The sequence below is a fragment of the Triticum aestivum genome, chromosome 4A (assembly GCF_018294505.1).
Source record: "Triticum aestivum cultivar Chinese Spring chromosome 4A, IWGSC CS RefSeq v2.1, whole genome shotgun sequence".
Classification (NCBI taxonomy): Eukaryota; Viridiplantae; Streptophyta; class Magnoliopsida; order Poales; family Poaceae; genus Triticum; species Triticum aestivum.
In genome coordinates, this window is record NC_057803.1 from 617,818,923 (window position 1) to 617,839,367 (window position 20,445).

The 20,445-nt window shown below is 44.7% G+C and overlaps 2 protein-coding genes across 5 annotated transcripts; both read right to left on the reverse strand.

Moving 5' to 3' along the window:
* Positions 1-463: 463 nt before the first annotated feature.
* On the reverse strand, positions 464-4,593 carry LOC123087627 (uncharacterized). Of its 2 annotated transcripts, none has more exons than XM_044509669.1 (4): positions 4,123-4,593; positions 2,212-2,283; positions 1,315-1,461; positions 464-980 (listed from the first exon to the last, which is right to left on the reverse strand). In XM_044509669.1, exons 1-4 carry the CDS (start codon positions 4,232-4,234, stop codon positions 820-822), a joined length of 492 nt encoding a protein of 163 aa, XP_044365604.1. In that variant the 5' UTR covers positions 4,235-4,593; the 3' UTR covers positions 464-819. The 2 variants fall into 2 exon arrangements, with proteins under 2 accessions (XP_044365604.1, XP_044365605.1); XM_044509670.1 differs by having other exon boundaries at positions 464-963; positions 4,123-4,584.
* Positions 4,594-7,495: 2,902 nt separating this feature from the next.
* LOC123087629 (ankyrin repeat and SAM domain-containing protein 6) lies at positions 7,496-12,543 on the reverse strand. Of its 3 annotated transcripts, none has more exons than XR_006441453.1 (2): positions 11,463-12,542; positions 7,496-7,831 (listed from the first exon to the last, which is right to left on the reverse strand). XR_006441453.1 is itself a non-coding variant. In XM_044509672.1 (2 exons), the coding sequence occupies exon 1, from the start codon at positions 12,462-12,464 to the stop codon at positions 11,703-11,705; it is 762 nt and encodes a 253-aa protein (XP_044365607.1). In that variant the 5' UTR covers positions 12,465-12,543; the 3' UTR covers positions 7,496-7,838; positions 11,698-11,702. The 3 variants fall into 3 exon arrangements, 2 of the variants coding, with proteins under 2 accessions (XP_044365607.1, XP_044365606.1); XM_044509672.1 differs by having other exon boundaries at positions 7,496-7,838; positions 11,698-12,543; XM_044509671.1 differs by having other exon boundaries at positions 11,698-12,542.
* Positions 12,544-20,445: the final 7,902 nt, after the last annotated feature.

The window sequence follows — 20,445 nt, forward strand, 5'->3', positions numbered from 1 at the left end:
CTCCAGGTACAATACCGTTCGAATCTACTAAGATTCTTAGAACTCTCCTAGTTTGCAGTAATTATTACGAAATTCTTCTTGTATCACGTCCGGACCTAGCATCTCGTCCTAACAAGCTACCTCTAACCAGAGGCACGCAATGCATGCAATTCTAATCCGCACATGTCCTCAGCCCGTCATCGCTATCACGAGGCCGATGCGATCCCGTGTTGGACTGGTAGCCTGCCTGATGTGTCGAGCTCAGGGCATGGATGGAACCAGGAGACGATAGGATGTCATGAATAACTAATAGTTGGGGCGCCACCGGGTGGCGCTGAGACGAAGCTGGGCGGTGTCAGATGGGAGACGCCCTTCCACTCTCCTATTTGCACAAGGACATGCCCGCCTTTTATTTACGTATATGTTCACACATGCACGTGAAACTGATCAGGACATTCCTAAAACCAATCAGATGCAACCAGAATGATTTGGTAACTTATTTCTCCTAGTAATTGTAAGCTGCTACAACATCTCCAACACTGAAAGAGGAAACTCTCAGCAGGAAGACGATTCATCCAGAGGTAACATACATCAACATGGAAAGCAAGAACACTAGCACTCATTGAAGCTTGATCAGAAATGCAAGCTTCTTTGGTTTCCTTTCATACATATACAGAAACCCTCATTCTTCTAACCGGCTAGATATGGAGCTGATTAATTAGATCGATATGAGTACCTACAAACACAGGAACAAGTAAATAGTTATGTTGATTTTGCAATGAAATAGAAGATGAACCAATCAACTTGAAGTAGCATTCCCCGCTTGTTCATTAGAATCATTCATCTTGTTGGATGCAGCACCAGAAGCGAAGAATTAGGTAGTAAAATTCCCCCATTTGCAGGCTCTCCATGAGGACGCCACGCTCGTTCACCAGGAGGGTCTTGCCAGAAGAGTGGACCGGAACCCATCATGCCTGAATGTGCCTGCCACGCAGAATGCGCTGAAAAAAATTAATTTACAGAAATTGAAATCCATTACGGCCACTGCACATGCATAAAAAAGATTAGGATAAGAAGCAAAGACAATAGCATCATAGATACTGACAGGTGCATATAAATACAGAGACAATGTTTATAACCTGATGAGGCAATGTTTATAACCTAGATGATTGACCTGCCGATAAGCGGAAACATAAAGTTGAATATCATGCTCAAAGAATGCGTATAAAAAGTTTAACTTCAAGATGAAAAACACAATAGCATGGACTTTCATACTTCAGCATGTAATTTTTTGCAGAATAACTGCTATAATGCTTTTTCAAAAATAGAGCTTACCTAAAAGAAAAAAATCTTGCTCAGAGGCTGAGGTAGGGATTCCTTCAGGCCACATTGGTATGACTACATAAACTGCAAATCGTTCGCCAGCTCTAATCTTGGTTGCAATTTTGAGGGCCAAGTCCTTTGGTATTAGATTGTCCGCACCTGCAACATCCCAAGGGATCAAAAATCCAGTTTGTGTAAATCATGTGATAACATTGAACATCAATGTTCAATTTACACAACAGTATCGTCAGCAACAAAGGCATGAATGAAACAGAATTGTGCCCTACCTATCAAAAGTAGAAAGAGCAAAATAAACCCATTTTCTGCCTGCAATGTGGCCTATCAAATAAACGAACGAAGAGAAAAATAAACCATGCTCTCCCTGCATTCCGTAGTGCGTGTTTTGCTCTGTTTTACCAGCTTAAGAATATGCAGGCAAATGTGGAAGTGAAGCTATGCCTAACAATAATTATTCCAAGTTAAAACCAGCAATAGACTCCTTACCATAGTTAAAAGAGTGTTGTTAGGCGCTTGCCTAGGTGTGCTTAAACGCTGGGCGTTGGCACGCTGGCATAATGTCGCACTGGCCCTAGGTGCTCAAAAAGGCGACCAGTAAGAAATCAGCATTCTCCGTCAATCTCCCTGGCAAGGATTTGACCTCCCTGATAAGGATTTGACCATTCGGACGAGAAATCGATCGATTCCGTCAAGGGGTTGAGATTCTCCAGCGTGAAATCGAGCTTTGCTGGCTTGTTGCCATGGGTGCAGCAAGGAAGAGGAAGAGGGAGAGAGGCAGTGCGAGGAGGATCCCTATAAATTTTGTCGACTGTGCACACACGGCAGGTTTTAATAAGAGAAGAATAGGATAGACGGGCCAGTGCTTTAATGGGCTAGGTCAGTCCATCTTACTTATTTCTTCACACCGGGTATGATGGAATTGCCGTCGACATCTCGATGCGAGATTGATAGCGATGGAGGCACCTACAGGAAGAACACATCAGGATTACACATTAGAAGGAACATGTACAGAACTGAGAGAAGTTCTGGTTGATAAATAGAGGTAAATAGTGAGACCATTTTTAAACAATTTGCTGCTTTATTTTAAGTCCAAATAATCAATTCACTACTGTTATTGGTAAGTAAAGATGTTCATTTACGCCTAAAATGTAAAGATATTCGTGTTCAAATATTCCACTTAGTTGTTGCAAAATAGCTTTCATTTAGGGATACTTCCGGAAAAAAAAATTGCACATATGCCTAGACAAAAACATTATCTTACTGCAATAACATTGCTATCAAGTAATGATGATTGTAGCGGAAAAACATAGCAGATGAACTTGTTGAAAACCTTTAGCTCAGCCACCTAAAACCATGTTGTATTGAGTGAGTTATAATGAGTCATAAACAATACTACTAAATATACACATAATACAAGGAACAAGACTGGGAGACATATGAGGAATTATTGCAAAGGCTCGTCAACAGCTTACATGCAAAAGCGATATATCTGTAAACATGGACATAACTGAATTTTGGGTTGGGAAGCATTTGAATTTCAGTATAGTTTTGTCCTTGCAAAACCAAATACCTCTAATTTCTCAACAATTCATATGATTGATAAGAACGAGAAAACAAAGTGGCCCCCATATGACAGTCTCGTCAACTGCATATCCTATTTTGTAAAGTAAACATACATGTGCTATTTTTTCCAAACAAATGTCGTCTTTGCATACAGGAGTGTTACTCTGTATAGGTAGATGCAGGACAACAGCCAAGCTGACAAACATGAATTAACATGTATGATGGGATTGGATTGAGTGAGCAAAAATAAAATGGATCACAAGAAATCAAATGTTTAAGCTTAAAAAAATAGTTTCTATAGCTGTCCTCTGCAGCCTGATTGGATTAGAAAACATAAGAGAGTTAGCTTTAAGTCAATAAATGCCTTTAGCTTTAAGTCAATAAATGTCTTTAGCTGCAAGACCTGCTAAGAATAAATCATGGCATTCAAGCTTCCACATAATATGTGCTTATAGATTCAAACAACTCACCACTGTCATCATTGCCACAGTCCCCAATGCAATATTAATTCTCAGGTAAGCAAGTTCCCATTACTTCCATATCTTCTGAAGAATATGTGTACATTTAACCAAAATGAATTATGAAGTACACTCACACAAGCACAAGCTCTCTATTGATGCCATGTACAGCTGTAGGCACCGATATGTATCAGATTTACATATGGTGGTAACATGCAGAGTCTAGTTATAATTTTATTTCTTTAAGTATTTGGATTATGCTAATACAGTGGTACATGCAGATTCTAAATTACAAGATCCGCAGAGAGTACGTATGTGTAGGAACACTCGAAACAAATAGTAATGGGAGTAAAACAAGGACTACACTATGTGTATTCTTGCAAGCATTGATGGAAAACAACTGATGACATGGTACGACCCACGTGAGCATCAGATTGATCCAGAATTCCAGATCAACATTAACACATACATGGACGGATCTAGATGAAATTGTGAAGTATCCCTACCGACCCTTGTTGGATTGATTGATTTGGAATGAACAGAACTGATTGTGCACTAGATGAATAGTACTCCCTCCGTCCCAAAATTCTTGTCTTAGATTTGTCTAGATACGGATGTATCAAGTCACATTAGTGACTTGATACATCCGTATCTAGACAAATCTAAGACAAGTAATTTAGGACAGAGGGAGTACAATCCAGCTGCTGGTAACCTGGTACCTCAGTGGGACGGGGTGGAGATAATAGAAGTGCCCGGCAAACATGACGGAGAATCAGATTACCTGGAGAAACGGCAGGAAATGAATGCTTCATGTCTCTCCTCCCCCGCTTGGCCTCCTTCCCTGTTCCCCATCCTCCTCTTCTTCTGATGGTCCTCCCGTCACCGCCACGCATGTTCCCCTCCTATCACCACCAACGAAAACCGCATCCCCGTCGACCAAGGGAGCAAGAAATCTGTAGCGCCACTAACTTTTCCAATTGGACTTCCCCTGCTGCTTCCTTGCTCCTCTCTGCCGCTATGTCCTGGCCGGGAGACGACGTCTCACCTCACCGGTGACGGCTCGCCCGTAGACGAGAGAAAAGGGGCGGCAGTGGCGCTGGTCGGGATGGAGCAGGGCGAGAGAAGAAGCAGCAGAGAAACGGCTGTCCTCTGATGGGCAGCGTTAGAGAAGCGATGGGGGCGGGGGCGGCGGCGGCGGCAACCCGGTGAAAAGTGAGAGAGGGAGAGAAAAAGAATCGTCCCGTGCGAGGGATGACCTACCAGCGTTTTTTTCTTTCTGTGCGAGCGTTGCACAGTAACACAACGACACGTGTACACGCTCGTTGCTCGCTCCTTCCGTGACTGTTAAAGGGATGTATTGTACCGCCCCCTTCTCGACTCCTCCAGTGTCCAAATCCTACTCAGTCTCGATCGTCTTTGCACTCGTCTTTGCACCCATCCTTTCCACGCAGCAGTACAATAAGAGACCTTAGAGCAACTCCAATGGGACGATCCATTTCATCCGCGGCCGTTTGTTTGGGGCGGCGCGGATATAAAAGTTGGCCCAACGCGCCGACCCAAACGGGCGCGCGTCTGTTTTCGTCAGCGGGTGACCCATTTCCGGCCCATTTTTGAGCCTAATTTGCGTCGGCGCGGACACGCGACGGACGCGTGCTTGCTCGCCTACTCCTGTCCCCGGGCCCGCTTGTCTGTGGCACATTTGCCTTCCCTCCCCCAACCAACAAGCAACCCTCGCCGCCGCCCATTTTGCCGGCGACTCTTCCAGCTGCCGCCACCTTCACATCCGCCCAGCACGCCGCCCCTGCCCCCAGTCGCCCGCCGCCGCTGTTTTGCCGCCGGGGAGCAAGCTGGTTCCCCGCTGCTGTTTCCCCCACGCCCAGCCGCCCCGCGACCAAAAAGACGCCTCGCCGCCCCAGCCACTGACGACTGACACGCTCATCGGACGCCGGCCGGGCAGCTAGCTGGTCTGTGGGCGCCGCGTCTCCCCTCGCCGGCCGTCTCCTTCTTCGACGCCCGCAAGTTGTTCGACAGTTTGCCAAGGTACGAAAATGGACTCCGCCGACGAGTTCTTTTTCCACAATTTCCTTCGCGACTCCGACGATTCGTCCGACGACGAGGAGATATTGGTTGCTGTGTTGATCCATCACCACCTCAACAACCAGCGGCCGTTGTTCCGTGGCTCCATTCCGGGCCACCTTCCGGCGTTGAATCGTAACCGGAAGAGCGGGCATTTCCTTCTCTGGAAGGACTACTTTGATACAACAAACCCGTTGTTCAAACATCACAGATTCCGCCGCCGGTTCCGTATGAGTAGGCATGTTTTCAACCGTATTAGAGAGGGAGTGATCGGCTATGATGACTACTTCGAGTGCAAAGAGGATGCCGTCGGCAAGATTGGTTTCTCCTCTTATCAGAAATGCACTGCCGCCATCCGAATGCTTGCATACGGAGTGCCTGGTGATCTCATTGACGAGTACGTCCGTATGAGCGAGTCTACATGCCTAGAGTCCATGTATAAGTTTTGCAAGGCTGTGATTGCTGTGTTTGGCCCTGAGTACTTGAGAGAGCCGACAGCTGAAGATACAACCCGTTTGTTGGCGATGAATGCTAGCAGGGGCTTCCCGAGGATGCTTGGCAGCATAAACTGCATGCACTGGGAGTGGAAGAACTGCCCTTCTGCTTGGCAAGGGCAGTATAAGAGACATGTCAGGGCTTGCACTGTCATACTAGAGGCCGTGGCGTCTCAAGATCTCTGGATCTGGCACTCTTTCTTTGGCATGGCTGGATCACACAATGATATCAACGTGCTTCAGCGCTCGCCGGTGTTTGCTAGGCTTGCCAAAGGCAACAACCCACCGGTGAACTTTACTGTCAACGGCCACACCTACGACAAAGGGTATTATCTGGATGACGGTATCTATCCTCAGTGGACCACTATTATCAAGACAATACCCAACCCTGTCGGAGAGAAAAGGAAAAGATTTGCCCAAGAGCAAGAGAGTGCTAGAAAGGATGTCTAGCGTGCCTTTTGTGTTTTGCAATCTCGATGGGGCATCGTTCGGTATCCTGCTAATACTTGAAGCACGCAGAAACTATGGGAGGTGATGACTGCTTGTATGATCATGCATAACATGATTGTAGAAGACGAGCGCCCGGAACGTCTGTACGATCAAGGCTTTCAGTTTCAGGGTGAGAATGTTGTGCCTGAGCATGGAGTAGCGGCAACATTTGAGCAATTCACTCAGTTTCATGAAGACATGCGTGATTGGAAAACTCACGTGCAACTGCAAAATGATTTGGTTGAGCATGTGTGGACTCATGTTGGCAACCAACAGATGTATCTTTTTTATTCATTTTGCAAAACTATGTGAAACATTTTTATTTTTATTTGGCCTGTAAACTATACTATTTATTTGGGTGACCGACTCAAACGGACAAAAGGCGGTCCGTTTGGGTCGGCCCGTTGGAGTTACGGAATTTCCACTCATCCTTGTCACCACAGCGTGTGCACGCATGCACAGCAGTGCAATGTTCTTCTTCACACGCACATATATTCCATTCCATTCCATACGCCCCCAGTCGGCCGGCGTGTGATGTGACCAGCCTCGTCCATGCCTGGGAATGAATGAATGCAAGTGGGTGGAACACAACCCGAGTGGAGCGGACATGTCTGTCCGTCCGCACAGGTTCTGAAATCCAAACCCAAAAGGAAATAAAGGCAGCAAGATACACAGAGATCTTCTTCACATCCAGCAGCCAAGTTGGTTATTTGGCCTGGTCGATCGATCGACGCCTTTCGCATGTCAAAGGCCAAGATTCTTCCTTCACTCTAGCTATCCCTTTAGCTGTGTCAAACACGCTGCCTCGCCTTCTTATAAATACATGGCCAGGCAAGGCATTAAGACATCATCAGTTAACTACTGCACCAGCGGAGAGGACACGGGTGAGGGAGGTCTTGCATGGGGGCAAGAGGCCATCTTCGATAGCCAAGGATGATTTGTCTGTGAAACTCACCTGGCAGCCAAGCTCTCTGCCACAGAGAACAGGCGTGCAGCAGTTCCATGGGCAAGTCACCCTGGCTACCCAAGTACCCCTTACCAGTTTACCACACCCCATGCCAGACCCACCTTCATCTCATTCATCCAAGGAATTCACCCAAGGACCGGCAAATCATCATCAGGTAAGCCCCTTACCTTACAAACAAGACATACATGCTTGCAAACACAACATGTTTACAAACATACATGCAAACAAAACATTCCAGTGGTTACCTCCGCGCCTGGCCTGCCATTGTGGCGCTATCGAGCCCCAGCGGCATGGACACGCCACATTTGCTGCCACCCTGCCACAGTAATCAGTGGCAACCCCCTCAGCCTCCCTCCCCGGCATTTATCCCTAGCATTCCTTTTATGCCTTTAGCCAGTTGACTGGATAATCTTCTCCCTTCTCTTTCCTTTTCTGTATTTCTGAGAATCAGTGATCTTGCAGTCCTGCAAGCTTTTACATTTTAATTTACAGGTAAAGAGGTGTGGGGCAGTCCAGATACCAAATACAAGCAGAAAACAAGCAATGCATAAGTGAATCGGCCTTTTATAGCCCGCACATGTAGTATAACAAATCAATTCAACTATGTTGCAGAAATTTACCAGTATTGGAGGCAGAACAGAGCTACTGTAAATAAGTGTAGTGTTGTTAGAACACACGTTCCTACTAGGAAGGAAAATGTTTTTTGGTAACAGGCAGTGGACTACTGGACTTTGTGGTGGGTCCTGGTGTACAAATACGATGACCAGTTGAGGAAAATGGTTGCCATTATCTAACATATCATGCTAAAGATCATTTTTATAAACGAAACCTCAACTTTACACTGTTTATGGACAGCAGCTTGGTTTCAGGTTCTAAATTAGCTCCCATCATAGCAGGACAGCAAAAGATTAATTAAATCAGCATACTGAAAGACTATATATTAGAGGACTTCACATGTTAAAACCATTCATAGCTGTCAGAGATAATAAGAAACTCTGAGCTACCTACATGCTCTGTGCTCATCATGGAAATGATGATGTGACAACTAAAGTTGAAGAAGAGCAAAATGTGAATGGTAGGTCAGTAGACAGGATATGTAAGGAAACAAATGAATTTGAAGTTATAAGAAAGTTTTGAGATGGATGAAAATTGATGAGAACACAGGGACACATAAATGTCTTTTGCTGATTCGATAATATTACAGTTTGAGCCCATAATAAGAGTAGGCTACCATATTTGCGTGGTGTTCAACTCATTACACTTTTCATCATAATGATCAGCTGTCAATCACTTGCACTAAATGAACCTCAGGATGGACAAAAACTACAGTTCGCGGATGGCTTCATGCTCAAGAAGTTCAGTATAGGTTTTGTTGGCACAGAACGATGCAGGAAGAGATAACTGATGTAAATTGGCTGAATTGGGAGGACGTGATTTCAAAAAATTATAAATCATTCTGTTCACTTGGCGTTGACTTTTTGTGAAAACTGGTTTCAGTGAATAATAGTAGTTCCCACTTGATATGGAATATTCCTCATAGGGGTCATGTGCTCGTGTCCTATAGCCTTTTGGACATCGAACTATGGCCTTAAGGGAACTCAAGAGGTGAGCATGTTTCATAGGATGGGTAAGATGGGTAAGGTCAAAATAAAGAAACTGGTACCCGAATGATTTGGAGAATATATACCTACCATAATCAGGAAAAGATTCAAAGGAAAAGATGCGGCGATGTGTCATAAAGAAAACTATGAATGGGTTCTTATGAGATCTTGTGGTTATAGTTTTGCTTCTGCCGTATCTACTTCTTTGAAGCACTACACATATTCTCACATGTCAACCCAGAGGACTGCCGTGAAATCCCACATGGTGAAAGGTGTTCCTCTTTGCTTGACAAGGACGAGTTGCCCCTTTCCTATTCAAAGTTGTAACAATACCTTGCCCCTAAAAGGACAAGTATCCATATGTATCCTTATATAATAGGCAGCTCCGAGGCTGTTACACTAGCCCCATTGCTACGAATGTATGGATACAACAACCATTCCTCTTGCTACATTAAGAGGAAACCTGGGCCCAAACAGTGTTTAGTAGAAGCTGAATTAAATAATTAACTATTACCATACACAAGGAAAGCAACCTAAATAATGTACATTGGAGATAGTGGCATAGTTTCCTCTAAAATCGAATTAGGCCAAATTTAAGTTCCACCATACCATAACAACTTTTTAAGGAAAAGCTCTAACTTATCAAATCAGAACTCTTCCACACTTTTGGTGCAACAGAGCACACCCATATGACAAGGAAAAGGGTCGTGTGACGGAGAAATAACTTAAAAGATTGACAGTATCGCACCATACTGTAAACTGGATATAGTATAAATGTATAATAGCATCACAGAAATGCAATTGCCATATCTTGGTAGCATAGTTCTTGGATAGTATTGGATTGAATTGCCAAAAGAAAATAAAGAAAACTAGGCCTCGTGTAGAGAGCAGCAAGATCTACTTCTTTGTGATTATAGTTTTGCTTCTGTCATATCTACTTCTTTGCAGCATTAAACATATTCTCACCATGTTTTTAAGGTGTCCTGCGTTGGACACTTAGGTGGCAATGCGCCCTGGCAGCGTGTTACAACTTTGCACGCCTTAGGTGCTTAGTCGTCAGTCGTCACTTGGGCGTCAACGCGGTGGGTGCTCGCCTTAGGACGCTTTACCGCCATAAGAACATTGATTTTACGTGTCAGTCCAGAGGACTGCAGGAGGAAACCCACATGGTGAAAGGTTTCCTCTTTGCTGGCCAAGGATGAGTTGCCCATTTTCTATTCAAATCAAAGCTCTACGGTACCTTGGCCCTACAAGCGGAAGTTTATATGTATCTAATAGGCAGCTTCGAGGATGTAACAATAGGCCCTTGCTACGAATGTATGGGTACAACCATTCCTGTTGCTATATTAACAAGAAATCAGGTTTCACCTGAAAACAGTCAAGGAGAAGATCAAGAAGGTAATTAACTACTCCCTCTGTTCCTAAATAAGTCTTTTTAGAGATTTCAATATGAACTACATAGTACATACGAATGTATATAGACATATTTTAGAGTGCAGATTCACTCATTTTGCTCCATATGTAGTCCATATTGCAATCTCTAAAAAGACATCTATTTTAGGAACGGAAGGAGTATTACCGTACACTAGAAAAGCAATCTTAACAATGTACATTGCAGTAATAGCCCTGATAATCTGCTATACCAATATGGACATGCTACGAAATATGATGAAGTTACTAGGTCGTGGAATAGTCCCATTTTGATTGAGTTTCGTTTGGTACTGACCAACTAGTAAATTTAAGTAATACACGGATAGCCTTGCCCCTATTATAGGAATGTTTCATTCTTACTGTAAATACTCTGAATTTAGCTATTAACAAGGCCAACTTTCTTCTGTTCAAAAAAAAAAAGGCCAACTTCAAGTTCCATCAAACCATAACATCTTATCAGGGAAAACTAAGTTAACAAAGGAGAACTCTTCTACAGTTTTGGTGCAACAGGGCTCACGCGCATAGCAAGGAAAAGGGTTGTGACGAATAACTGAAAAACATGACAATCTGACCCCATATTGGATAGAGGGTAACTGCTGAAAGCATATAGGCAGTAAGCCCGTAAGCCCATCACAAGATGAGTGCTTTCTCCTCCGACTATAGTAGAACCACTACTGTCAATTTCCGTCAATACAGAAATGCAATTGCAGTACCATGGTACCACAGCCCTTAATAGTGTTGGATCAAATTGTCAAAAGAAAAGAAAGAAAACAAGGCCTCGGGCAGGAAGCAGCAAGACCCTGAAGCATCTAGTTAGAAAGGCACAATATGTCTTAATATTATGTACTATAAACACATTTAATCTCAGTTTGTAATTATTTCCAACAGCTTTCAGAAATAAAATCTGCAATGGAGATCCATCTAAGATCTTCAATTATGGGAGGTTTTAGCCGAATCAGAAGTATTATAACAAAAGGAAATCAAACGAGTAATGAATAAAAGTAGCATAGTAGATGACATTCATTATGAGCACATAACAACGACATATTGGGACTGCATTCACCTTATTCCATCCATTATTTCAAGTTCCTTCTTGAAACAATTCCTCCCAAAGCACTAGTGCTCCACAGCATATCATTACGACAGAGATAAGGTGATCGATCATCAAGCCTATATACACACTAGGATTGGTGAAAGCGCCATAAGCTAATGCCCTCATCACTACTAGCTTTCTATGGGAGAGGAAACAAAAATGGAGAGAGCACAAAAGCTAGCTAGCTAGGAACTGGAGGTCTCACCCAACTCAGGACACGGTGTCGCTGCTGCGGAGCTTCTGGATGGCGGCGAACATCTTCCTCCTGGAGCCGACGGCGCCGATGCCCATGTCCTTGAGGTCCTCCAGGGTGAGCAGCGGGAGCACCTCGTCGTCCACCTCGTGGATCTCGAACACGGGGGCGTACCGGGAGAGGCCGAGCCCGTCGAGCCAGGCCCGGACGCCGCCGCCGCCGCCGTAGCAGGCCGCGCCGCCGTTGGGGAGGCCCCAGTCGGCGACGCCGTCGGACTCGTCGACGCTGGCCTCGCGGCTGCCCGAAACCCTAGCGGCCCGGGCGGCGGCGGCGGCGGAGTCGGACTGGTCGGCGTCGTCGTAGTAGTGGTGGTGGCCCTCCTCGTCCTCGTAGCCGTCGGCGCCGCCGTGGGGCGCCGGGATCCAGGCCGTGCGCGGGCGGCGCTGGCCGGGCTTGGGCCCGCGGGCGCGGGCGCTGGGGTCGAGGGCGTCGTCCGGGTGGGAGCGGCGCGGCGGGCGCGGGTGGGAGGACGGCTTGCGGTGGCGGCGCGGGAGCTGCGCGTCGGAGGCCGTGGCCTGCGCGCCAATGTCGCCGAGGCGGACGCTGGGGCGGCGGCGGCGCTTGGAGTAGGGGGGCGCGGGGGGGTCCGCGGCGGCGGCGGCCGCCGCCTCGGCCGCGGGGTCGCCGGGGAGGAGCAGCGCGGCGGCGGAGGCGGAGGCGGCGGCCGCGCCGCCGTTGGTGTCGGGCTCCGGCGGGTGGAGGAGGTGGAGATCGGCCATCGCGGTGTGGTGTGTGGCGGCGCCGCGTGAGATGCGTAATCCGCGGCTGGCACTGGCAACTGATGATCTCACTCCCACTCTGCTCTCTCGCCTCGAGCTACGTCACGCACGGCGGTGGAGGGCCGTCGGATCGCGACGCGTGGAGGTTCGGGCGGTCGGGATGGCGAGCTGGGCGCTGGCGGTGCTCTGCAATAGACCACGGGCTGTAGCCCAGTTAACTGACTGAGATGGGCTTCAGCCTCCTGTGACTTTCTTTCCTAGCCTTCTTAGCCCACCGCGCCTTTTCTTCGGAGTCATTTTGACTCAAAGCTCACGAAAAGAATCATTTGTTTTTCTGAGGCAATATCTTTTTTTCTACTTGTCTTGCAATGGTTAGTTTTCCTATATGTTTCGTCACTCACCTTTACGTACCCAAATGTTATCTTACTTATGTTTTTTAAGATGTTATTTGCTTGACCTTTAATACAGATTTTCTAAAGCGCGACACTAGATCACCATCTTTTTTTCTACTCTCTTGCAATGATTAGTTTACCTAGGTTTTGTTAGTCACCTTTATTGTACCCAACTGCTATTTTAGTTATGCTTTCTTTTATCCCTCAAAAAAAGTTATGTTTTCTTTTAAGATTCTATTTGTTTGACCTTCTTTAAATATTAGAGTTTCACTTCTGAGAGGGTAGTGGCACTCTAAATCAAAATTATGTCATACTCGTTGTCGAGGTTTATGATTATTGCTTTTTATGCCAGAAGAGAATATCTCTCCTAGCTGATATGTCAACAAATATGGTCAACAAGACGCTAGCGGTTCCGCGTAGTTTGGGACCGAAACTCCTCACTCCCACTATACGGTCCCCTAGAGTTGCGCTATGTCTGCGTGGTGGGTAGTGTAAGACCACGACACGTGTCGGTTCAAGTGGTGGGGAATGGCAAGTTGGGCGCTTGATGCGGGTTTAGAGGTGCAACAAGTTAAACCCCGAGGTTGACCAGGTTGGCGGTGGTCAAAAATGCCAACTTCACCATGCTTTGTTTTCTTTCAGATGACCTTTTTAAAGAAATTTATGAATATTTGTAGCAATGAAAATTTTGATAAAAGAATCACCCATGAGTGCTATTTCGTCGTAGTATATTGCCTAAACAACCTTCAATCGTATCGCTAAAAAGACATGTTTTTATGTGGTGCGACCAAAAATCATTGACAAAGCTCAAACCCCGCGGCCGCATTGGGACATTACCTTTCTTCCACTCATGTGGTTTCCTGAACGTCCGTTTGTTTTTCTTGGTGTTTCTAAAGCCCTTATAGTACTGAAGTACCTTTTTTCTTTGCTGTCTCTTTAAAGTCTTATTTGTTTGATGTTCAATGCATGTCAGAGGCTTATGATCCAGTTGTTTTTCACTAACTACAATAGCTTCCATTATTTATTACTGATCAACATCTAATGTTTCCCTTAGTTCTAAGCTATATTTAAGGTGGAAGAATGATGCAAAATTGAACCCGGTCTCCTCCCTGTCATCCTTCAGGCACAACACCCAACGCCGTATCCTTCGGCACAACACTCTATACTGTGATTGGCAACGAACACTAGGTGCACCTATTTTTGTACCACAAAAATCTCATTCAACAATTTAGACGATTTTTTTTTTGAAAGCTTGGGACAATGAGAGCAACCCTCCACTGACTTTATATTAAAACCACCACACAAAGTGTTACAACAACGAGATTACATGGAGTGAAAGTATCAAAGGAAGTATTATCCACTAGGGGATAGGGGAGGAGCAAAACTATCTAGTATAGGGGTTATGGAACAGAACTAGATCGATGCAACAAACTGTTCCACAAACGGCACCAGGGCCTCCTTGACTCCGTGTCTCATCATTCCAAAGTCATTTTGGAATCTTTATAACCAGCCATTCTCTGTGGGCGCGATCCCCCTAAAGTGCTTGTTGTTAATTTCTTTCCATATGCTCCAGGCCGCAATAATGAAAATGTCCATGAACATGGGCCGGGTCCACATGTCCTTTGCCCCATGGACGAACTGCAGCCTGTTTCCACCATTAGGCCACGCGATCCCCAGCTTCCCCCAGCACGATCTGCTGAATCCACATTCAAAGAACAGGTGCTCTACCATTTCTTCAGGGGGCGGGGGGGGGGGGGGGGGGCGAGGGAGGGGGTGTGGTGAAGGAAATATGCCCTAGAGGCAATAATAAAGTTATTATTTATTTCCTTATATATCATGATAAAAGTTTATTATTCATGCTAGAATTGTATTAACCGGAAATAATACATGTGTGAATACATAGACAAACAGAGTGTCACTAGTATGCCTCTACTTGACTAGCTCGTTAATCAAAGATGGTTATGTTTCCTAACCATGGACAAAGAGTTGTTATTTGATTAACGGGATCACATCATTAGTTGAATGATCTGATTGACATGACCCATTCCATTAGCTTAGCACCCGATCGTTTAGTATGTTGCTATTGCTTTCTTCATGACTTATACATGTTCCTATGACTATGAGATTATGCAACTCCCGTTTGCCAGAGGAACACTTTGTGTGCTACCAAACGTCACAACGTAACTGGGTGATTATAAAGGAGCTCTACAGGTGTCTCCAAAGGTACATGTTGGGTTGGCGTATTTCGAGATTAGGATTTGTCACTCCGATTGTCGGAGAGGTATCTCTGGGCCCTCTCGGTAATGCACATCACTTAAGCCTTGCAAGCATTGCAACTAATGAGTTAGTTGCGGGATGATGTATTACAGAACGAGTAAAGAGACTTGCCGGTAACGAGATTGAACTAGGTATAGGATACCGACGATCGAATCTCGGGCAAGTAACATACCGATGACAAAGGGAACAACGTATGTTGTTATGCGGTCTGACCGATAAAAGATCTTCGTAGAATATGTAGGAACCAATATGGGCATCCAGGTCCCGCTATTGGTTATTGACCGGAGACGTGTCTCGGTCATGTCTACATTGTTCTCGAACCCGTAGGGTCCGCATGCTTAAGGTTTCGATGATAGTTATATTATGAGTTTATGCGTTTTGATGTACCGAAGGTTGTTCGGAGTCCCGGATGTGATCACGGACATGACGAGGAGTCTCGAAATGGTCGAGACATAAAGATTGATATATTGGAAGCCTATGTTTGGATATCGGAAGTGTTCCGGGTGAAATCGGGATTTTACCGGATTACCGGGAGGTTACCGGAACCCCCGGGGAGGTATATGGGCCTTAGTGGAAGAGAGGAGAGGTGGCCAGAGATGGGCCACGCGCCCCTCCCCCCCCCCCCTTGGTCCGAATAGGACAAGGAGAGGGGGCCGGCCCCCCTTCCTCCTCTCTCTCCTCTTTCCCCCCCTCCGCGAATCCTATTCCAACTAGGAAAGGGGGAGTCCTACTCCCGAAAGGAGTAGGACTCCTCCTGGCGCGCCTCCTCTTGGCCGCCCCCCCTTTGAGCCTTTATATACGGAGGCAGGGGCACCCCCTAGAGACACAAGTTGATCCACGTGATCATATTCTTAGCCGTGTGCGGTGCCCCCTTCCACCATAGTCCTCGATAAAATTGTAGCGGTGCTTAGGCGAAGCCCTGTTACGGTAGTACATCAATATCGTCACCACGCCGTCGTGCTGACGGAACTCTTCCCCGACACTTTGCTGGATCAGAGTCCGGGGATCGTCATCGGGCTGAACGTGTGCTAGAACTCGGAGGTGTCGTAGTTTTGGTGCTTGATCGGTCGGGCCGTGAAGACATACGACTACATCAATCAAGTTAACGCTTACGTTGTCGATCTACAAGGGTACGTAGATCACAGTCTCCCCTCTCATTGCTATGCATCACCATGATCTTGCGTGTGCGTAGGAATTTTTTTTAAATTACTACGTTCCCCAACAGTGGCATCCGAGCCTAGGTTTTATATGTTGATGTTATATGCACGAGTAGAACACAAGTGAGTTGTGGGCGATATAAGTCATACTGCTTACCAGCATGTCATACTTTGGTTCGGTGGTATTGTTGGACGAAGCGGCCCGGACCGACATTACGCGTACGCTTACGCGAGACCGGTTCTCCCGACGTGCTTTGCACATAGGTGGCTTGCGGGTGACAGTTTCTCCAACTTTAGTTGAACCAAGTGTGGCTACGCCCGGTCCTTGTGAAGGTTAAAACAGCACCAACTTGACAAACTATCGTTGTGGTTTTGATGTGTAGGTAAGATTGGTTCTTGCTTAAAGCCCGTAGCAGCCACGTAAAACATGCAACAACAAAGTAGAGGACGTCTAACTTATTTTTGCAGGACATGTTGTGATGTGATATGGTCAAGACACGATGCTAAATTTTATTGTATAAGATGATCATGTTTTGTAACCGAGTTATCGGCAACTGGCAGGAGCCATATGGTTGTCGCTTTATTGTATGCAATGCAATCGCGTTGTAATGCTTTACTTTATCACTAAGCGGTAGCGATAGTCGTGGAAGCATAAGATTGGTGAGACGACAATGATGCTACGATGGAGATCAAGGTGTCGCGCCGGTGACGATGGTGATCATGACGGTGCTTCGGAGATAGAGATCACAAGCACAAGATGATGATGGCCATATCATATCACTTATATTGATTGCATGTGATGTTTATCTTTTATCATCTTATCTTGCTTTGATTGACGGTAGCATTATAAGATGATCTCTCACTAATTATCAAGAAGTGTTCTCCCTGAGTATGCACCGTTGCGAAAGTTCTTCGTGTTGAGACACCACGTGATGATCGGGTGTGATAGACTCTACGTTCAAATACAATGGGTGCAAAACAGTTGCACACGCGGAATACTCAGGTTATACTTGACGAGCCAAGCATATACAGATATGGCCTCGGAACACGGAGACCGAAAGGTCGAGCATGAATCATATAGTAGATATGATCAACATAGTGATGTTCACCAATGAAGCTACTCCATCTCACGTGATGATCGGACATGGTTTAGTTGATTTGGATCACGTAATCACTTAGAGGATTAGAGGGATGTCTATCTAAGTGGGAGTTCTTAAGTAATATGATTAATTGAACTTAAATTTATCATGAACTTAGTCCTGGTAGTATTTTGCAAATTATGTTGTAGATCAATAGCTCGCGTTGTTGCTTCCCTGTGTTTATTTTGATATGTTCCTAGAGAAAATTTTGTTGAAAGATGTTAGTAGCAATGATGCGGATTGGATTCGTGATCTGAGGTTTATCCTCATTGCTACACAGAAGAATTATGTCCTTGATGCACCGCTAGGTGACGGACCTATTGCCGGAGCAGATGCAGACGTTATGAACGTTTGGCTAGCTCAATATGATGACTACTTATAGTTTAGTGCACCATGCTTAATGGCTTAGAATCGGGACTTCAAAGACGTTTTGAACGTCATGGAGCATATGAGACGTTCCAGGAGTTGAAGTTAATATTTCAAGCAAATACCCGAGTTGAGAGATATGAAGTCTCCAACAAGTTCTATAGCTAAAAGATGGAGGAGAATCGCTCAACTAGTGAGCATGTGCTCAGATTGTCTCAGTACTACAATCGCTTGAATCAAGTGGGAGTTAATCTTCCAGATAAGATAGTGATTGACAGAATTCTCTAGTCACCATCACTAAGTTAGTAGAACTTCGTGATGAACTATGATATGCAAGGGATAACGGAAACGATTCCCAAGCTCTTCGTAATGCGGAAATTGACGAAGGTAGAAATCGAGAAAAACATCAAGTGTTGATGGTAGACAAGACCACTAGTTTCAAGGAAAGGGCAGAGGGAAGAAGGGGAACTTCAAGAAGAACAGCAAGCAAGTTGCTGCTCAAGTGAAGAAGCCCAAGTATGGTCCTAAGCCTGAGACTAAGTGTTTCTACTGCAAAGGGATTGGTCACTGGAAGCGGAACTACCCAAGTGATTGGCAGATAAGAAGGATGGCAAAGTGAACATAAGTATATTTGATATACATGTTATTGATGTGTACTTTACTAGTGTTTATATGAACCCCTCAGTATTTGATACTAGTTCAGTTGCTAAGATTAGTAACTCGAAACGGGAGTTACAGAATAAACAGAGACTAGTTAAGGGTGAAGTAACGATGTGTGTTGGAAGTGGTTCCAAAATTGATATGATCATCATCGCACACTCCCTATACTTTCGGGATTAGTGTTGAATCTAAATAAGTGTTATTTGGTGTTTGCGTTGAGCATGAATATGATTTAATCATGTTTATTGTAATACGGTTATTCATTTAAGTAAGAGAATAAATTGTTGTTCTGTTTACATGAATAAAAACTTATATGGTTACACACCCAATGAAAATAGTTCGTTGGATCTCGATCATAGTGATACACATAAACATAATATTGAAACCAAAAGATGCAAAGTTAATAATGATAGTGCAAACTTATTTATGGCACTGCCGTTTTGGTCATATTGGTGTAAAGCGCATGAAGAAACTCCATGCTGATGGGCTTTTGGAATCACTTGATTATGAATCAGTTGATGCTTGCGAACCATGCCTCATGGGCAAGATGACTAAGACTCCGTTCTTCGGAACAATGGAGCGAGCAACAGATTTGTTGGAAATCATACATACTGATGTACGTGGTCCGATGAATATTGAGGCTCGCGACAGGTATCATTATTTTCTGTTCTTCACAGATAATTTGAGCAGATGTTAATATATCTACTTGATGAAACATAAGTCTGAAACATTTGAAAAGTTCAAAAAATTTCAGAGTGAAGTGGAAAATCATCGTAACAAGGAAATAAAGTTTCTACGATCTGATCGTGGAGAAGAGTATTTGAATTACGAGTTTGGTCTTCAGTTAAAACAATGTGAAATAGTTTCACTACTCATGCCACCTGGAACACCATAGTGTAATGGTGTGTTCGAACGTCGTAATCATACTTTATTTGATATGGTGCGATCTATGATGTCTCTTACAGATTTACCGCTATTGTTTTGGGGTTATGCATTAGAGACAGCTACATTCATGTTAAATAGGGCACCATCTAAATCCGTTTGAGATGACACCGTATGAACTATGGTTTAGCAAGAAACCTAAGCTGTCGTTTCTTAAAGTTTGAGGTTGCAATGCTTATGTGAAAAAGTTTCAACTTGATAAGCTCAAACCTAAATCGGAGAAATGTGTCTTCATAGGATACCCAAAGGAGACAGTAGGGTACACCTTCTATCACAGATCCAAAGACAAGACATTCGTTGCTGAGAATGGATACTTTCTGGAGAAGGAGTTTCTCTCGAAAGAAGTGAGTGGGAGGAAAGTAGAACTTGACGAGGTAACTGTACCTGCTCCCTTATTGGAAAGTAGTGCATCACAGAAAACCGTTTCTGTGACACCTACACCAATTAGTGAGGAAGCTAATGATAATGATCATGAAACTTCAGATCAAGTTACTATCGAATCTCGTAGGTAAACCAGAGTGAGATCCGCACCAGAGTAGTACGGTAATCCTGTTCTGGAAGTCATGTTACTAGACCATGACGAACTTGCGAACTATGAGGAAGCGATGATGAGCCCAGATTCCACGAAATGGTTTGAGGCCATAAAATCTGAGATATGATCCATGTATGAGAACAAAGTATGGACTTTGATGGATTTGCCCGATGATCGGCAATAAATGGATTTTCAAGAGGAAGACGGACGTTGATAGTAGTGTTACTATCTACAAGCTAGACTTGTCGAAAAAGGTTTTTGACAAAGTTCAAAGTGTTGACTACGATGAGAGTTTCTCACTCGTATCTATACTTAAGTTTGTCCGAATCATGTTAGCAATTGCCGCATTTTATGAAATCTGGCAAATGGATAAAAAAAAACTGCATTCCTTAATGGATTTATTAAAGAAGAGTTGTATATGATGCAACCAGAAGGTTTTGTCAATCCTAAAGGTGCTAACAGAATATGCAAACTCCAGCGATCCATCTATGGACTGGTGCAAGCATCTCGGAGTTG